The sequence below is a fragment of the Typopeltis vanoorti genome, chromosome 3, assembly GCF_054136105.1.
Source record: "Typopeltis vanoorti isolate ZY-2024b chromosome 3, IOZ_Tvanoo_1.0, whole genome shotgun sequence".
In the NCBI taxonomy this organism is placed as follows: Eukaryota; Metazoa; Arthropoda; class Arachnida; order Uropygi; family Thelyphonidae; genus Typopeltis; species Typopeltis vanoorti.
The window spans coordinates 76,620,793-76,639,005 of NC_143551.1; the positions used below are offsets into that span (position 1 = coordinate 76,620,793).

At 34.3% G+C, this 18,213-nt stretch overlaps 1 protein-coding gene across 1 annotated transcript in view; it reads left to right on the forward strand.

Annotated features, from left to right (window-relative positions):
- LOC150108287 (kelch-like protein 17) overlaps positions 1-18,213 on the forward strand; it is a 128,284-nt gene that overhangs the window by 5,574 nt on the left and 104,497 nt on the right. Inside the window, exon 2 of the mRNA XM_090390437.1 lies at positions 7,833-7,954. Coding sequence (XP_090246563.1) covers positions 7,833-7,954 — 122 coding nt within the window. The remainder of the gene's footprint in view (positions 1-7,832; positions 7,955-18,213) is intronic.

Here is an 18,213-nt window from a genome sequence, read left to right on the forward strand (position 1 = left end):
ATCAGTATATTTGTGGATCCAGTTAAACGGATCCAAGTTTTTGCAATGCTCAAAATAATGTTAAATCATCTTTCTTTAACTCGAAAATAATTCGATTAGTTACATCTTTGTACCTAACAAAGTTCTCACAAATCAATGAAATCCCATTCTGGATCGACTGCATTTTCGTCTGCTTCACTTCAATATTAAGAAAATTTTATATCGGACTGCGTTACTATGCCTAGTTCTCTTTGTTTTCGCTGTCTTGAGATTAATCTTCGCCAAATGGTAGGCGATTCTTGGATTTTTTTCCCTACTTTTTTCAGGGGGTACACAACTGGGCGACTCACAATGGGAGATAGCCATGTGGGCGACAGAAACTTACAAATTTTTGCACGCTTAGCAGGCATACAATTTGGCGGATTTTTTTTTGTAAATACTGGTAAAATATATATAAACTGGGGGGGGGGGCTTCTCGCCCCTGGCGCCTATGGCGCCCAATCCCTCCCTCCCGAGTTCCGGACTGGTACGCCAGTTCTCCTTTAATTCTGATGATTCGAATTTTGAAGACTCGAAAGGGGGTTCCTCCCCCCCTCCCCAGAGCCTATGGCTCCCCCCCCCGAGTTCCGGACTGGTAGGTCGGATCTCCTTGAATTCTGATGACTCGAATTTTGAAGACTCGAAAGCGGTTCCGCACCCCTGGCGCCCAATCCCCCGAGTTCCGCACTGGTAGGCCGGTTCTCCTTGAATTCTGATGACTCGAATATTGAAAATTCGAAAGGGGACCCCCGGAGCCTACGGCTCCCCGAGTTCTGGACTGGTAGGCCGGTTCTCCCTTGAATTCTGATGACTCGAATTTTGCAGACTCGACACTCAGGGTAGCTCCTGAGTTTCAAAACGTTTCAAATAACTTGACAAAAAACGTGTCACAAAAACGTTACAAAAAAGGCTTATCATTTTATATTATACATGAGGTATGAGTTATTTCCACATAATTAAAAAATAAAAAAATAAAAATAATCCAGACCTAATGACCTAGACTCACCTAAGTTACCTGCGTGAATTTGGCTCCGATATTCTAATTTTCGATAAATTAAAAAATTTTATTTTTTTGAAGAATTATATCATATACATATCAAAATTTGTAGGATCATTTATGAAAGAGATGGTTAAAAAGAATGATTTAAAAATGAAAAGGTATAATTGCAAAATATTAAAATAAAAAAAAATAGTTTTTAATTCATTTATTAATATTATTTAATTAACAAACGTATTTACACATGTTACATATATACATTAAAACAAAAAAAAGTATATGAAATTAAAAACAAAATTTTTATTTTAAATTTATTAATTCATATTATAGTTATATGCAATACTACGTAAATATTCTATTTTCCCTATCGTAATTTATAACTTTTTTCAAAATTCTTTGGTCAGCTTCATCGTAACGTCTACGTTTGTGCTGATGTTGATAACCTGCTACTACTCTTTCATAATCAACATCATATTTTTTTTAAAAATTTTTTTGTAGTTCATTTATAAAAATCCATAAATTTGGATAACTTACGCTGCTGCCAAAGCTCAAATGCAATTTTCGATGATAGGCTTCCGCAAAATTATTTGTCCTATCGCTTCCATTTATTGTTCTTTGGTACACAGACCAACCGTTTGAGGGAAAAATCGGTGGAGCCCTGGTTCTATTATTTCTTAGACGACCTATGTATGTGTTCGTAAACCATTCCAAAATTGGTTCAAATTCATTGGATAAATGATTCTCCATTTCACAGAAATAGCGTAAATAATATCTTGTTCTGGAACGAAAGCAAGTGAAGTGACCATTTTTGAATCTAAAGCGAATTGCGCATCAGAATTATATCTGGTTAAAAGATAGCATGAAGCTAAATGCTTACGAAGATTTTGTACGAGATGAAAAAAGCAACCATTTATGTTAGCTTGCGGAAATATTATAGGTAAAGCTTGATGAATGGCAATTTCATAATCAATATTTATATTTTCGGGATCTAGTAATGGCCACATTTCATGTATCATATAAAATAATTTTGTGTATGTTTCAAGAGTCTTATTAGGTAGTAAACAATACAAAACAAAGAAAACAGGGCCTCCATCCTTTCTAGCCAAAATAACAAAAATTTGAGCAAAAAGATGGGGAGAAAGTAAAAATGTGCCATTCACAAATAATTCCTTCATGCTTTGGCTCCACATTACATGACTTTTACGACCAAAAATTAATATTCTCATTATGATATAAACTAAAATATTTATTAACTAGCTGATTAATTTTTTACATGGAAATTTCAATATAACTTCTCTACAATTTCGTAATTCTACACAATAAAAATAAACTTAATTATAAGCGAGATTTTTCAAATTTTATGTTTATATCGTTCTTTTAGCTCGTTTCTCAAAAAAGTATTTAAATTTAGCGGGTAGTAGATCAATAGAATAGCATTGCATATTTGATTTATTATTTTGTCGCCCAGATGTCCGGCGCACCGCTAACCATCGGCCAGTTGACTGTGTCCCCTTTTTCAGACTAGTGAAATATCCTACGAAAATCAGCCTTCTGAAAATACAACCCTTTTGCTCATCATTAATTATCCTCCTACTTTAGTATATTTTGCAAATTTTAACATTCACTTTCTTGATCAGAATCAAACATAACTAGAAAGCAGAGGTGGCAGAGGTAAAAAGTGTGTAAACATTTCAGAATTTCATAGCTACAGAGGATGTTTAAAACACGAACCTTATCGTTACGTTTCCTTTATTTTATCTTTTCACCGTAGACAGAATTCGCAGATGCTTTTCTTCCTAATCGATCCGGGTATCCGTTACTACAAGAAAATCAATTTTAAGCCTTCGCGGAACTGTGCAGCCCTCTCTCTCTCCTGACACGTCTTTCCACTAACAGGAAGATGTTATGAACAGTTCTAACCTCAGCTATACAGACTGGCATCGAACCAAACAATGTCAGACATTGTAATAATTGTTTTCCGTAGTTTGTATTGAGTGTGCAAACGAGAATATATTGTTTCATGTTTCAATACATGTGGGATTATAATAAAAATTCGTTTACGAAGAGACCGTCGATGGTATTGTTCTAGTCAATAAGTAATGGAATAATACCTTGCCTTGAGCGCTTTAGGCTAAACTTCGTTTTATTTGTTCTTATCTTGTTATTACCACTAATAACTTCTTTGCAAGCAAGGAAGTCGGATATCGGTCTGCAGCAGTGGAAATCGCCGATGTGGCTTCTGTATATTATAATTATATTTTGCTTTTAAAACAAAGAAACAACTTTGGCTAGTTAATCGCGAGGAGGTGCGCTACAAAACAAGGTGGTGCACATAAAACCTCTATAAAAATTCTTGATCAGAAGAGAACAGTTCGGTCAATTAACAACTCTCTCACACTCTTTAACCATCTCAAAGATGGTCGATTTTCGCACTATCTTTCCTGTAAATATTTCCATGAGTATTGTTCAGCGGATATATAACTTCCATTATGAACCCTTCCCGCATTTCTATCAAATACAGCAACTCGAGCGACAAATTTTACAGATTAACTGCTGACTCATTGAACCAGTTACTCCCAGTTATCTTTCATTGCATCTACCTTAGTTCTGTGGAGCAACCCTTCCCACGAAGTATTTACTCAAGACAGACTACAACCCTCCATCTCTTAAACAGAAATATCAACCAATTAGTTTGCTTTCTATCTCAACCCTCACACGGCACATGTTTGCTATATGCCTTGCAGCTCTCGTGTGGGAAAACGTTTTTTAAATTAAACAACGTTTCAGCAAGTAAAACGATTCACGACTCGCTTTTTGTATACTGACTGTGAGCAATTGTTTTTCCCTTTTTACGTTTTTTTTTTCTTCTCGTTTTCTACGCTAAGGTAGAATATGAATTAAACAAGAACATTTGTTTCTTAAGTATAATATACTGCTGAACTCTAACCTTCCTCTGTGAATAGCGGAATCCGACTGTGCTTTATTAAAGCTTATGAACCATTTGTCAAAAAAAAAAAAAAAATCTTCATGGAAAATTCTTAGTAGTATCCATTGCGAATACATTTTGACTTTTTAACGGATGGTTAACTCTGGATCGCAGATAAACTGACATTAAGAAAGAGTTATAGATCGAAAGTTAGCAATTCTCGTAGTAGTAGTAGTATAACACCAGATGAACACACACGAGTCTGCTTATTTTTAATAGCACAGCTTCACAAGGTTTCTTACATTTATGGTGCGTTCCTTTCCATCTCTGGCAAACGAAAACAACTTTCTGTATCACACACCTTAAAAGCGATAAATTTTAAGCCAAAGACGAATGATTTTATTTCTTTAATTTCCTGTTTAAGTTCACAAAGCTTTATATGTGTTTAATATATTGGTTTTATTTTAAATCTTCTAGTGCACAAGTAAAACTACCCCCCCCCCCCCCCGCGCGCCATATGACAGCAATACCGATTGCTGCTTTTAAAGATATAAGGCTCGTGTCGTAAAACTGATGTCCTCCGAAATGGCTCTTACAGTCCTTCCCAGTGACATTAACATGGGAAAGAAACAGGAAACAATCGTTAGTCATTCCAGATAAAAGTGGAAATATGTCCGACGAATCTGTCGTCACTGTATCGAGAGTGATGGACACTACTGTCGGAAACTGCTACTAAAGATAAATGTTTTCTTTCTTCCTTGACCATATCTCTTTCTGGAATTGCACCAGTGAGCAGTTTGCTATCATAAAAAGGATTTTCAACCTATTTACGATAACCTCAGTTGCGTGCTTTTCATTTCCTCAACAGATTCACTTAGTCATGAGTTCTAGGTTGTCGCTTATGAAAGGATTAGGTTCAGAAATTCTTAATAAAAAATATAAATTCTTGGTCATATTTAGCAGCGTTTATAATAATAAAAAAAAAATATGGGTAGTGACTTAAATTACATGCTTTTGGACTGGAAAATATCTCTTTACTCTTACCCCTCCCTTATGATAAAATCTCCTAAATCCTGGTTCATTAAAATTAAGACTGCAAAATCCCGATTAACATTCTCGTATATCAATAGTTATGATTTATGAAAGAGTTCTTGAAAAACATTTCTAGGTTAAAGTCCTCTGACTGGTATCGTAGGCACGCAAGGGCTAGGAAGAGAAGGGGAAAAAAAAAATTTTTTTTTTCAATGATTTTAAATAATATATCGCTGAAAAATACTACTGGTAATCTGGTTCACAAAACAAGTAACAGGAATAAAGGAAGAAAAAAGAAATCAATACAGTAGGACTGAATCTGGACTGTAAGTTGATGGTGACGGGCTTGGTTTTACAACACGCCTGCTGACAGCTTTGGATAAAAAGTAATAGAACTATTATAGTTAAAATGAACATTATCCGTAGAGTACCTGAAGAAATGATAAAAACAGAGTCTAAGCATCTGTTTAGGGAGTGAAATGAACTATAAAAGGTTTACTCTTGAATATCTAGAAATTTTGAAAGATTGTGTAATGGATCTGAGACTTGTAAAGCTTTTACAAGAGGGGACGTTCCAGCCGGAGCCTGAAGAGGAAGTCTAGATTTTTTTTTTTTTTTTTTTTTTTACATCCTGACGCGCCTTGTGGATGCTAGATTATGTTCATATCGGCAGAAATCTGCAGTTACTATCATTCCAAGAAGGGAGGCGTTCCTTGCTGAGGTTGACTCGAACGTAAGATAATGTAAGAACTTATCTTTGAGGGTCAGTATGGCGGAGTTTTTTTTTTTTTTTTTGTTTGTTTATTTTGTTTTACTGAATTCTTTGATATACTTCACTTGATGTTTCACTTTTAAACAAAAATGTAACGTTTTTGTTTTGTCATTTTAAATAATGAAACAAACACAGGTGTAATATTTCGTCCATTTAAGCACAATTTTTCGTGAAAGATGCAAATCACATATGGAAATATATAATATAAACAAAGTTAGTATAGAAGAAATTCCGTTTCAAACCAGTTTTAAAATGTGGGTTGGAAATTCACAGATGCGACAGATGAAAAATCAGAGGATGGCTTCAATGATAGAATCATATTGAAATCAAGATTTAATTAGAAATGAACTTGACATTGCCAGCCTTCAAGAATGTGTGAGTAGCGCTAATCAAAGGTAACATGGCCATTTCGAATGGAACAAGAAAGGTTGGCGCTTAATATCCTGAAGTTTCTTGGGGATATTAAGCTTCTGATTTATTGTGTGGCTCTTCTTATTATTCCGATTTGTAAACATCAAAGATGGTTGAATCTTACGGTATACTAATATCTCAAAAATTGGGAACAAAGGAAGATAATATTCAATTCTGATATTCAGTTTGAATATCTGTAAGCTGTAATTTTTAAGAATAAATACCTGAAAGGAGGGTGTACTAGAAAATAGTGAACGAATGAAGAAAAGTTACCTTCTGTAATCCCTAGAGTTTAGCTATGAAAACACGTGTTGTCGTGCATGTAGCTGTTCTAATAGAATAGGAAGAAAAGAATTTTCAAATATTTAGAGAAAAGTATTCAGAAGAGGAAGAAACATGCCATTTAGAGTTCTTAGCATTATTGACGACAAATGTTGGGGGGGGGGCGAGAAAAACAGGAGTACGTTTTGCTAACTTGAAACTCTGTATCCGTATCCCTAAAATGGTAATTTGTCAGCAGACAATAGCAAAATGATAGTAAGCGTTTGTAAACTTGTCAAAGAAAAAAGTAACCCATGTGGTCCTTTTTGCATAGTAATAAAAAAAAAAAATTAATGAAATCAGCATCGTATTATATTTCAGCACGATTTCATTTCTAAGAAAAATGGGTTTTTAATTTTTCCACTATATGAGTACTTGGTATTTGTACCAAATTTCGAATATATAGCGGTTAGTTTCATAAAGACAAGACGGAAAAGATACACTTACACCTTTTTATTCCTCAAAGAGAATAGGCGGAGCTCTTTCAGTCCTAACTAACATTTAGAAAAGAGTGGGCAACCAGTCTCCATCTTTCGGCCTTCACTGACACCTGAGCTCGAAGCTTTCAGTGAATCAAGAGTCTTCAGGAGGAAGGAGTGAGAAAAGAACCAGAACGTTCAACAACTGCCGGCATCTCGTGGTACTAAACCATAATATTCATATCGTCTGTAATGAATGTTGGTACATGGTCGATTGTTTTGAGGTACGGGATTCTTTTTAATCGATAGTTTCTGGAAGGGGGAGGAAATATACTTGCCCCCATACCAAAGATCGATTACCTAGGGAACTGGCTGAAGAAAGTTCCTCTAGTCGGCGGCTAGAATCGAACCTATAATGATCTTTCTTCTAGTAGCTTAGCGCTATGGAAGTAATCGTTAATTCCACAAGGGCGAACATAAAATCTCTCGTTTTTCCATTAAGTTTATTTCCCTAAATATTTATTATATTTGAACACAAATGATTACCTCCTTATCATTGAAGTCTGGGATCTCAGCCCGAATTTCTTTGGTCATGTGAAGAAAGAGACATTTAAAATAAAACTAATAATTTCTTACACAGATCGAATTAACCATAAATCGCATGTTGTTCATGAAAAATGAATTGCCAGTTCATTTTGAAGTACTGTGATTTAGTACACATTTTCATAAAACTAATGCACTGACTGCTACTTAAGATTTCTTGTGTAAATTTCCAGGATACTTTGGTCTGCAATTCTTCAATCATAAGGTTTGACATTGTGGTTTGGGGGGAGGGGATAATATGCGTGCTTAAGTTTGTTTCTAGTAGTAATTAATCCTTATGTTCTTTTAAGTCTTTTTTTTTTAAAATTACTAATTTCAATACTATTATTTCAGGTGAGATGGCAGAAAAACACAAATCCATGATTACTATGCATGACGTTGATGCTTTTGCTCTTCAGCTACTCGTGGAGTTTGCCTATACTGGAGAGATTTGGATATCGGAAGATAATGTTCAGGTTAGTGTCGAATGTTGGGATATTTCTGAAACAATTCTGAATTTCATTCTTAAGTATACTACCGTCTTCAGTGATAGAATCAGATCAGCGACTTGGAATGGCATTGTCAAGCTCTCAAGAAAAAGGATCTCCTGTCATTTATCCATTTCGGATTAACAACTGATTCCAACGAATAGGATAGTAACGACAACAATGCGTTAAGTCCCCTTCGTGATGGAATACATGTCCTTTTTCTTCAATAAAGGGACATCCTCCGAAAGAGATCCCAAAACAGTGTCAAAATACGTATTTTGACATAATGTAATGAAAACAGCACATGGAATGATGAGTTAAATTATGAATTTTATTCATTCCATTAAACGTTTAACATGAATATTAACCAGCACCTAAACTCAACGTCGGAGTATTTCAATACAAGTATAGTTGATTAGAGACAAGTTGGAAACATAACCTTCGGTATTCCTCAACAGTAGTTCTCGCATTGCCATGAGAAAAACCTTAAATGAAATGAACGTCAGTGCACTCCCAATTTAAAATATTACCCAGCATCTTTTCCAGAAAATACATAGGTAAACACATTAGCTTAACATCCGACAACAAGCTTCGAGTACGCTTTGAGAGAATTAGTCTATATAATTAGACCGATACATGCATAGTAAGGCTTATTACCTTCTGAATCGTGAAATAGTTGATTCTCTCCACCATTCGGAATCGGACCCATGTTCATATCAATTTTTTATTTAAATTAAAAAAAAAAAACACTCGAGGAAACGTATGTAGGTGGTAGATCAATTTTATTGCCCTATGATGTGAGATGCAACCCCCCCCCGCTTATTGGAGATCTGATGTGGCTTAAAAAAGTTATACATGTGATCTCAAGCTGTTTTCTGATTATGTAAAAATAGAAAAAAATCCGGTAACGCTTGTTGTTCCTCAAAGAAAGAGAGTACGTGAGGCCATCTTAATCCTATCTAGCTTTTGATGACTGACGAGTAGCTAACTTCACCTTCTAGATAGATTCACACAGATTGATAGCCCAAGACTATCATGATTTTAAACTACATCCGACGAAGAGAGTACGGCAGATAACTGCCGCTATCCCTTAGTTCCTAATGTAATATAGTATTGTCTGAAACAGTGAGGTCTACTGTCGATGTTTTTGAGTTGCGGACTTAAACAGTGTTTCGGTCGAAGAAATGCTTAGAGAAAGTTCTTTTAGTCAGCTACTAGAAAAGAAATCGGGAATAAAAAAATATTTGTAATATGGATTTATGACTTTTTGTGGGTGGAACGCGCAAGAAAACCGTAAAGTCTTGTTTCCTGATTACAGTGATAGCATTAACTGCAATTAGCTGAACTTCTGACGGATTTTTTTCCTATTGCACTTGTAATAGAGGAAATTTAATTGTCTAGGTCATCGGTTCCCAATCGGGGGTACGTGCTGGGCCGTTCAGGATACACGAAAAATAATCAGTAATGGTGGAAAAACAAGTAAAGTAAACTATTTTACATTAAGATAGAGTACTGAACAAAAGTGTCAGTATTTAAAAACAGCTATTTTAAAAACAAGGAGTATAATTTATAGAAATGGATACGCAAGTGGTAAAAGGTTGGGAACCACTGGTCTAGGTAAAGAAAAAAAAATACATAAATGTTGCTATATAATTCTTTTAAACATTTTAAAAAGTTCGGGCACATCAAATGTAGCACATTGTTTTTGGAAGATTTGTTCTAGGCACGTTTACTTTGTGCTATGTGTATTTAAATCTCGGTGCACTAGTGCATTTTCTTAAATTTTCTATTTCTCCTCTTGATCTTGGTGATTTTAGCTTAAAAGTATTACCAACAGCAGACGTTGCATTTCCTTGTTAGAAAATGCATACGTTATGCATGTACCGTAGTTACCTGAAGCTATTTTAAGATCAGAAAATAAACTTTTACCTGTAGAGAACTTGCAGTCACGGCAGCATCGAAATAGATTCGAGAAGTTTTAGATAGCTTTTCTCGAAAGGAGAAATATTACTTGGCTTATCAGAGTACCGTAGCCATGTTAAGATCGATGGTGGAAATCACACTTCGCGAATTCAGCTTTTTTTTTTTCAGAAATGAATGCTTTCTGCTTGCCATTTCAGTAATAGCAACTGGAGACAATATTTCAAATGGATCGGAAAACTCATTTCTTTTTTTCCCTTTCGCCGCCGCTTCGGAGATGTTCGGTTTAAACGTGCAAGTATGAAGCAAATGTATCAAGACGATATTGTACTCAGAGCACCCTGTACAGACATTTATACCACTTCTGTCTATATTTTGCTACTATGTTTATACTAAATGCTTTGCAAAATGAGAATTCTTGACTGTCATGTGCCTGTCTAGAAGCAGCATATTTAATATTTAAACGATATAGGACTCCAGGGGACGAGAATGTTATGTTTTAATAATTTACGTTTTCTTCACCTTTCTTGAAGCTTTTCAAGATTATTTAACAAATATGTGAACACGAGCAGTTTGGTAGAAATATGAATAGGTATTTAATTTTTATATAAAAAAATTAAATTTCCACACGTTCTCATTTGATTTAACCGTAATTATTAGTCGTCGTATAATACAGGAACTTTGAGAATATCCAAGTGTTAAAACAAAAATGGAGAGGTGATCTGCACCCCCCCCTCCCATGAATTTGAAATTTCAAATTAAGGCATCGTGTAATGAAATTTTAATTTTACTACTTCAAAATTGAAGGCAATTTTTTTTTTTTTTTTTTTTTGTCGGAATCTAGAACATCAAATTCATCAATTCATTCAACAAGAGCCGCACTTCTTATTCTTGTAAAATAAAAAAAAATAAAAAAATAAAAAAATAAAAATCAAATCTAAGATATCTGAATTATAATTTATATAACTTAGAGATTATAGATTATTTAAATTAAATCACGAGGTTTAATGTTACTTCTCATGATGTTTATTTCTAATTAATCTCTGAATTGATAGTGGAGTTTGAATAATATGTAAGTAATCCAAAATATCCATATTTCATTTTTTTTTTATTTTTAAGTCTGTATGTGAGCTACTAACATTATCAAAGTTCGGAACAGCTTTGTAATTCCACCTACCTGAAAGTGTGACAGTAGTAGAACTAGAATTTTTGCTTGGAGAGTGGTGAATGTGTGGAATGCGTTGCCAGAAGTGGTTGTGAGTGCTTTGTCTGTGAATGAGTTTAAGAAAGTATGATAGGCAGGGTCGGCGGAAGAGGGCATGCGGAGCATACGGTGCATGGGGGCGCTGCTACGAAGAGGAGCGCCGCCGCCAGGGCACAGCTCATAAGTTTAAGAAACAAAATTTTTATCATAAAAACAAAAAATTCTTGGAATGATCAATATTAAAAGAAAAAAGGCCGGATACACCGAATAAAAAAAAAAAGTATATTGCTGCCTCTTTGATCAGCCAGCTGTTCTCAATTTTGCAGCGAGAGCAGGCTAAATGCTTGCCTGCAGAATGTTGTGTCTACTGCAGAAACGAATTTTTGTAAAAAAATTTGTTGCTAGTTAACCAGTCATATGGTACACATCTCAGTAGGCTACTGACAGTAGCGCAGTGCGGACTGTTATTTCGTCTCTGTGTCGTGTTGTGTAATAATTTCTTGTGGGTATAAAATAGAAATGGAATCAAAAATTTAAAAAAAGTTATCCAGTACACAAAATCGTAAGCGTCATGATGTGAAACAGGCAGATATTAAGAAACAAACTGGGCTCATAATAAATTTTTTAAAATATTCTGATGCAGATTGTAACCAACTCGATACATCAAAAATCAGAGTTGAAGAACCGTGTGCACATCATCCAGTTTGCATGAAAGTACTATTGCAACTATTGAACAAGATGCACGATTTAAGTGAAATCATGCGTCTACAACTAAATCCTCTTAGGAGAAGATTTAGTTGTAGTTGACCACGAAACTAACACATTGTTAGTCTCGGTAAATTTAGAAGATCCAGGTGAATGGGGAAATATTGATGAAAAATTACGAGTTGTTTTAATTGAAATGGGGCCTGTTCAAAAGAAAAATATAATATATCCCAGAGATACATATGGTCGTAAATTTGGCGACACGTATTATAATAGAAAAATGGAAAACGGGAAACTTGTGCGAAGAACATGGCTCATTTATTCCAAAACTTTAAATTCTATTTTTTTTTTTGGATGCAAACTTTTCGCACCTACTGAATCAAGTAGTCTTATAGAAGATTATAACGATTGGAGAAATGTAAGTACAACTTTGCATAGACATGAGACTAGTTTAACTCGCATGAAAATTTTTTTAAAATGGAAGGAACTTGATAAAAATTTAAAAAACAAAACTACTATTGATTGCCAGACTCGAAGCATGTATGAAATGGAAAAGGAACATTGGACGAGTGCTTTAGAATGCTTGATTGAAATTATAAAATTCCTTGGTAGCCAAAATTTAGCTTTTCGCGGATCATCTGATAAATTATATCAAAGGAATAACGGCAATTTTTTAAAATTGGTCGAACTGTTTGCGAAGTTTGATCCCGTTATGGAAAATCATGTTGAAAGGGCCCCACAAGGAAACAATAGAGTACACTATTTGAGTAAAGACAGTCAAAATGAAATATTGGAAACTTTAAGTAACGCAATCGGGGATACAATTTTATTATCAATTCGAAAATCTAAATATTATTCCATAATTTTAGACTGCACATCTGATGCAAGTAAAACAGAACAAATGACCATTATTATTCGCTGTTTCCTGTAACAATGGAATTGTCAAGATCAGGGAAAACGTTTTAGGTTTTGCATGATATATCAGATTCCACAGGAAGTGGTTTATGTGCAACAATAATTGAACAACTAGAAAAATGGAACATTCCCATCGAAGGTATGAGAGGTCACGGGTATGATAATGGGGCAAATATGAAAGGGAAAAAATATGGGCTCCAAAATTTGCTTTTGAACAAAAATCCTCGAGCTTTTTATGTGCAATATGCTGCTCATACTCTAAATTTAATCATTAACGATGCAGCCAAAGTGAATGCAGATACAATTAGTTTCTTTGCAATTATTCAAGAAATATACAATTTCTTTTCATTCTCTTACAAACGTTGGGCAATTCTTTTAAAGTTTGTAAAAAAAAATTAACATTGAAACACCCATTAGACACGCGATGGGAAAGTAAAATTAATGCAATCCGCCCTCTACGATATCAGTTACGAGAAATTTACGATGCACTTTTTGAAATTTTAAATATTGAAAATTTTAACAAAGAAACTCAGCATGAAGCACAAACACATTATGTGCTAAAATAAAGGACTACAAATTTATTTGCTCTCTTATAACTTGGCATGATTTACTTAACAGAATAAACCCTGTGAGTAAAATGCTTCAAGACAAAAATATGAACATTACACTTGCTTTAGAATCTATCGAAAACTTAAAAATATTCTTACAAGAGTATCGATCAGGTACAAATTTTAAATAAGTTCTAAAACGGCAAAAGAACTGAGTGAAGAGGTGGACGGAGAACAAGAATTTAAAACTGGTACGGAAGTCCGACGACGAAAGAAGACACGACAATTTGACTACGAACTTCATGACGAATCGCCAGTAGATAAATTTAGAGTGAACATCTTTTATACACTTCTAGACGTTGCAATGTGTTCGTTAATAGAACGTTTTGAACAACTATAAACATATTATGATAATTTCAATTTCTTGTATAGATTACTACAAATTAATAACGAAGATTTACGAAAAAATTGTGACGATTTAGAGATTCTTTTGAAGGACGGCGACAATAAAGACGTAAATGCAATAGAACAATATGACAAGTTATGTGTTTTCTGGGATATTTTTCGGAAGGATAATTTAAATATTCAAAACCCTTTCGATATTCTTAATTTTATTGTGTCCAATAATTTATCTTTCCCTAACTTTTCAATTGCTTTAAGAATACTATTCACCTTACCTGTTACTGTAGCGAGCGGTGAACGTTCCTTTTCTAAGTTGAAATTGATTAAAACCTACTTAAGAACAAGTATGTCACAAAAAAGGCTCGTTAGTTTGGCGTTAATAGCTATTGAAAATGATATATGTGCGGAAATAGACGTTAAGACCATTATTTCTAATTTTGTGAATATGAAGTCAAGAACCCTAAAATTTTAATAAAAAAAGTTCAAGTATATTTATGTAATTTAATTTATTTTCTGTTATTCGGTAAAGATGTTATTTTTTGAATACTTATATTAAATGTTCTAATTATTTCTGAATTCTTTTCTTATTTTCTCATCTATCTTGAGTTTCTTTTATTTTCCTAAAAGATAGTTCCACTTGTAAAAATTTTTTAATAATTTTTATAAGTTTCTAAGAATTTAGTAACTTGTAAAATGCAAGAATTTTTTAAACTTTAGGTCAAATAAATTTTAACTTTAATTAAAATTCATTTTAATTTTGTTAAAATTAAAATGAATTAATTCGTTCGGGTCGGTGAGAAGGCTATAATCCCTGTATCATTATATTCAACGACTAAAGTGAAGTGGCTTTATCAAAGTTGCTTTAACTTTTGAGATTTTTTTGAATATTCCGGTTTTTAACGATTATCCTGCCTAGTCAACACCCCGGATTCGTTACATTTAGCGAACCGACGTGTGGCTGTTCTGTCAAAATTTACTTAAGAAATTTCAAATAATTTAAATTTTTATTATCGGTTCTGATGATAGGTATTGTGTGAATAATGGCTAGTGTGTCAATGTAGGGTCTCAAGCAAGGAGTCTTCTGACCATGGAGACCCGTTGTAATAATAATAATTTCTGCTACAAACTTGTGCAAACAAACATTTGAGGAACAACATTCGATTTATCTAAGATATTTATTCCAGGAAATCTTAGTTACGAAAGCGTTAATTGCTTTCTTTGGAGGATTTTTTATTATAGTTTTAATCCTATAGTAATATTTTAATCCTAAAATAATTTATCCTATAGTTGAAATGATTTCAACATTCGCGAATATACATCTGAATATAGCAGATCTCCAAACCTTTTCCCAAGCAGGCCTAAAAGAGATGCAATGTGCAATGAAATAATTGCTGCATACAATCAAGATTCTAATATAAATGAGAACTCACAATAATTTGTATATATTCTAATTGCTTTACAGAAAGTAATTTAAACCATAGAGGTTTCACTATCCATCATCAGGATTTAAACAATTTCTGAGACTTTGAAATTCCTTATAAAGATATTTGTTAATGCAACGAAAACGAAACGCTTCAGTTGATATATACATATACTCTTGAAGAACGCGGGTTTGAACTGCGCGGATCCACTTATACCGGGCTTTTTTTTTTAAATAAATATATATATATTGGAAATTTTTTTAGAGATTTCGACAATTTGAAAACACTCGCAGACAAACCCGCATAGCTTAGAAATATTGAAAAAATTAAGAAAAAGTTAGGTATGTCATGAATGTATACAATATATGTAGATACTAGTCTATTTGATCATTGTATATAGAGGATAATGTCCTCACATCGATGCCTTAGTATTCCATAATGCAAAGCACACACCTCTTTCAGATGGATAGCATGTAATGCATTATGGGAAGGGCAACTACCTAGACCGGCTTCGACCATTATTGAGGTATGTTTAAGTGCAGGGATACCTCTCCAAAAACTCTGAGTGATCTACAAGATTACTCTAAATATTACTGAGTAGGATCACTACTAAACTCATCACCCCAGGACAAAAAAACTCAGCGGTGGTTCCATTCAATGACAAGCAAAAACCAGCCACCGAGTAGAACCTCTCTACTCCCCAGGAAGCAAGCAAATCCACTATATAAGTAAAAGGAATTCTCCAAAAACTTGGGCGATCCCCTAGATCAGCGCTTTCCATACTGTGCCGCGGTCCCTCTCGGGGCGGTTAGTTTTGTTGAGGGGGGCCGTGAAATAATACAAACAAATTTAAAATGTTTTAAGACTAAGTGTACCATGTCAAATATGCAAGATGCTAAAAATACTCGGGTAATGTCATATTTGCATTTGATTTTTGCAATATTCGCTGTGTATGTTTTGTATTGAATATAAATACAATAAATATTATAATAATATATGTCTGTATAACGATTTTTTTTCCCGATGGGGGCCGTAAAATATTTCAATTTTTCCAAGGAGGCCTTTACATCCATAAGTTTGGGAAGCACTGCCCTAGATCATCCTAATCTCAATGAGTGACATGAAAGATAATTTACCTCATTGCTCAGTGGTGGCTCTACCCAGTGGCAGGCCCACTCCACCACAGAACAGAGCCGCACATATCCCAGGGAAACCACCAAAGAGGCCACGACTCCTTCAGCAGACTCCTCACTTTTATAAGAGAGAATTCCCTTTATAAGTAAAGGGAATTCTCTAAAAATTCGGGCTATTCTCCAGATCACTCTAATCTCAGCGAGTGATCAGAAGAATCATTTAACTGATAACTCAGAAGTTGTTCCACTTAATGACAGACCTACCCCACCAGGGCTGTACTTACGCTTTTCACGAGGTCCGAGGCACTAGAGTGCTCCGAGCCCTCCCCACTTTTTACAAAACGAATGATGAATAAAAGCAATCAATATATACAAAACTTTTATTACATTTATTAAAAAACTTATGGTAAGTAAAAACAATAGATAACAAACACATGTTAAACTAGAGATAAGTAAAGACACTATAAATATTTTTTCCCTAGACATTCTCTTTCGCAAATGTATCAATAATATTATCGTAATTCAAATTTATTCACAACATAATATTCAAAAAATAATAGTGATAAATTTGGCATTTTGTACCGATGCAAAGAATTTCATAAATATTTTTTTACCCTTTTAAGAACAGAAAATGAACGTTACCTGTTTGATATGACCGCAAAAAGGTCATCTACACAAAAAATATATAAAAATAAATAGCATTTGCATTCTTGTTTTTTATTTATTTATTTCTTTTTTTTCAAAAAGCATATGATCTATTTGGATATGGACTTGAAGCATCGCCGCACTTTTTCTGAGCTATATATATTATAGTGATATAGGAAATTTAACAGAAAACAATCATAATTTTTATGTTCAATTTTAATTATTTATACATTTAATTCTTAATTTTTATCTCTCATTGTTTGGGGCTCTTAAATTGGCACTAATTTTTCGGGGGCCCCAGCTAGAGCTAGCGCCTCGTGCGACTGTGCATAAGTACGGTCCAGCATCCACCACTGAGAAGAACCCTCAGCGGTGGCTCTACCCAATGGCAGGCTCATCTCACCACCGAGCAGAGCAGCTCATATTGCAGGTAAAAGCATCCACTTCAGTAGCCAAACTCTGTGGAAAGCGCTTCAGCACAAAAGTACGTAAGTGGGAACCAGAGCCAGAAGGAAAGAACAATATAGGCTAGAACAAAAGCTTCATCTGCTAGCCTGTTTGGCGGAAGAACAACACATTCTCCTTGGTTGGAAAGATTTAAATTCATATTCGTAAAAGATGTAGATGTGAACGACATTTGTAGTACCTTACCATCTAGATCGGACCAGCTTTAGATGTAGACAGATCATTTCTTCTTTCCCAAAACAGATAAGCAACCTAAAGATCACAACACATTCAGTTGACAGACAGGTATGTTATCATTTTAGAGTCAAATAATAGTGGCCAATGCGGTTATTAATACTTCTTGGAGTTCCGATTTTATATTTTATGGGGATATCTTCGAGAATGATGCAGCCTTCAGATTTTATTGAGTGCTGTTTATCAATTTTGTCTGTTGGATCACTTTAATTGTATTAGCATCAGTTACTGTTGATATTTTGAAGATTCAGTTTTCTCAAGCACCCGAACCTCTTTTCCTCTTTTAAAGTTATTCAAGATAGGATGTGGAGATTGAGAAATAAGTGAATGTAAAGTTTTCGTGTGTGTGTGTGTGTGTGTGTGTGTGCGCGTAACTCAAGTAACTTGAGTTATGCGCACTTTTGTAACTCAAGTGCCTGCCATCTGCTGCTGATGTTATTTTTCTAGCACACATCTTTTATCTATTCTTTGTTGTTTGTTTTTTTTGTATATATCAAGATGAAATCATTAGCTCTTTTGGTAGGAGCATTGGGCTACTTTTTGAGAATATGTTTTGTTCTATATACAATACATCTGTTTTTAATGAGCTATATCCATAAGACGTTTTAGTTGATCAAAGTCAACCTTGATCAGCTAAATCTGGCGTCATGTTTTG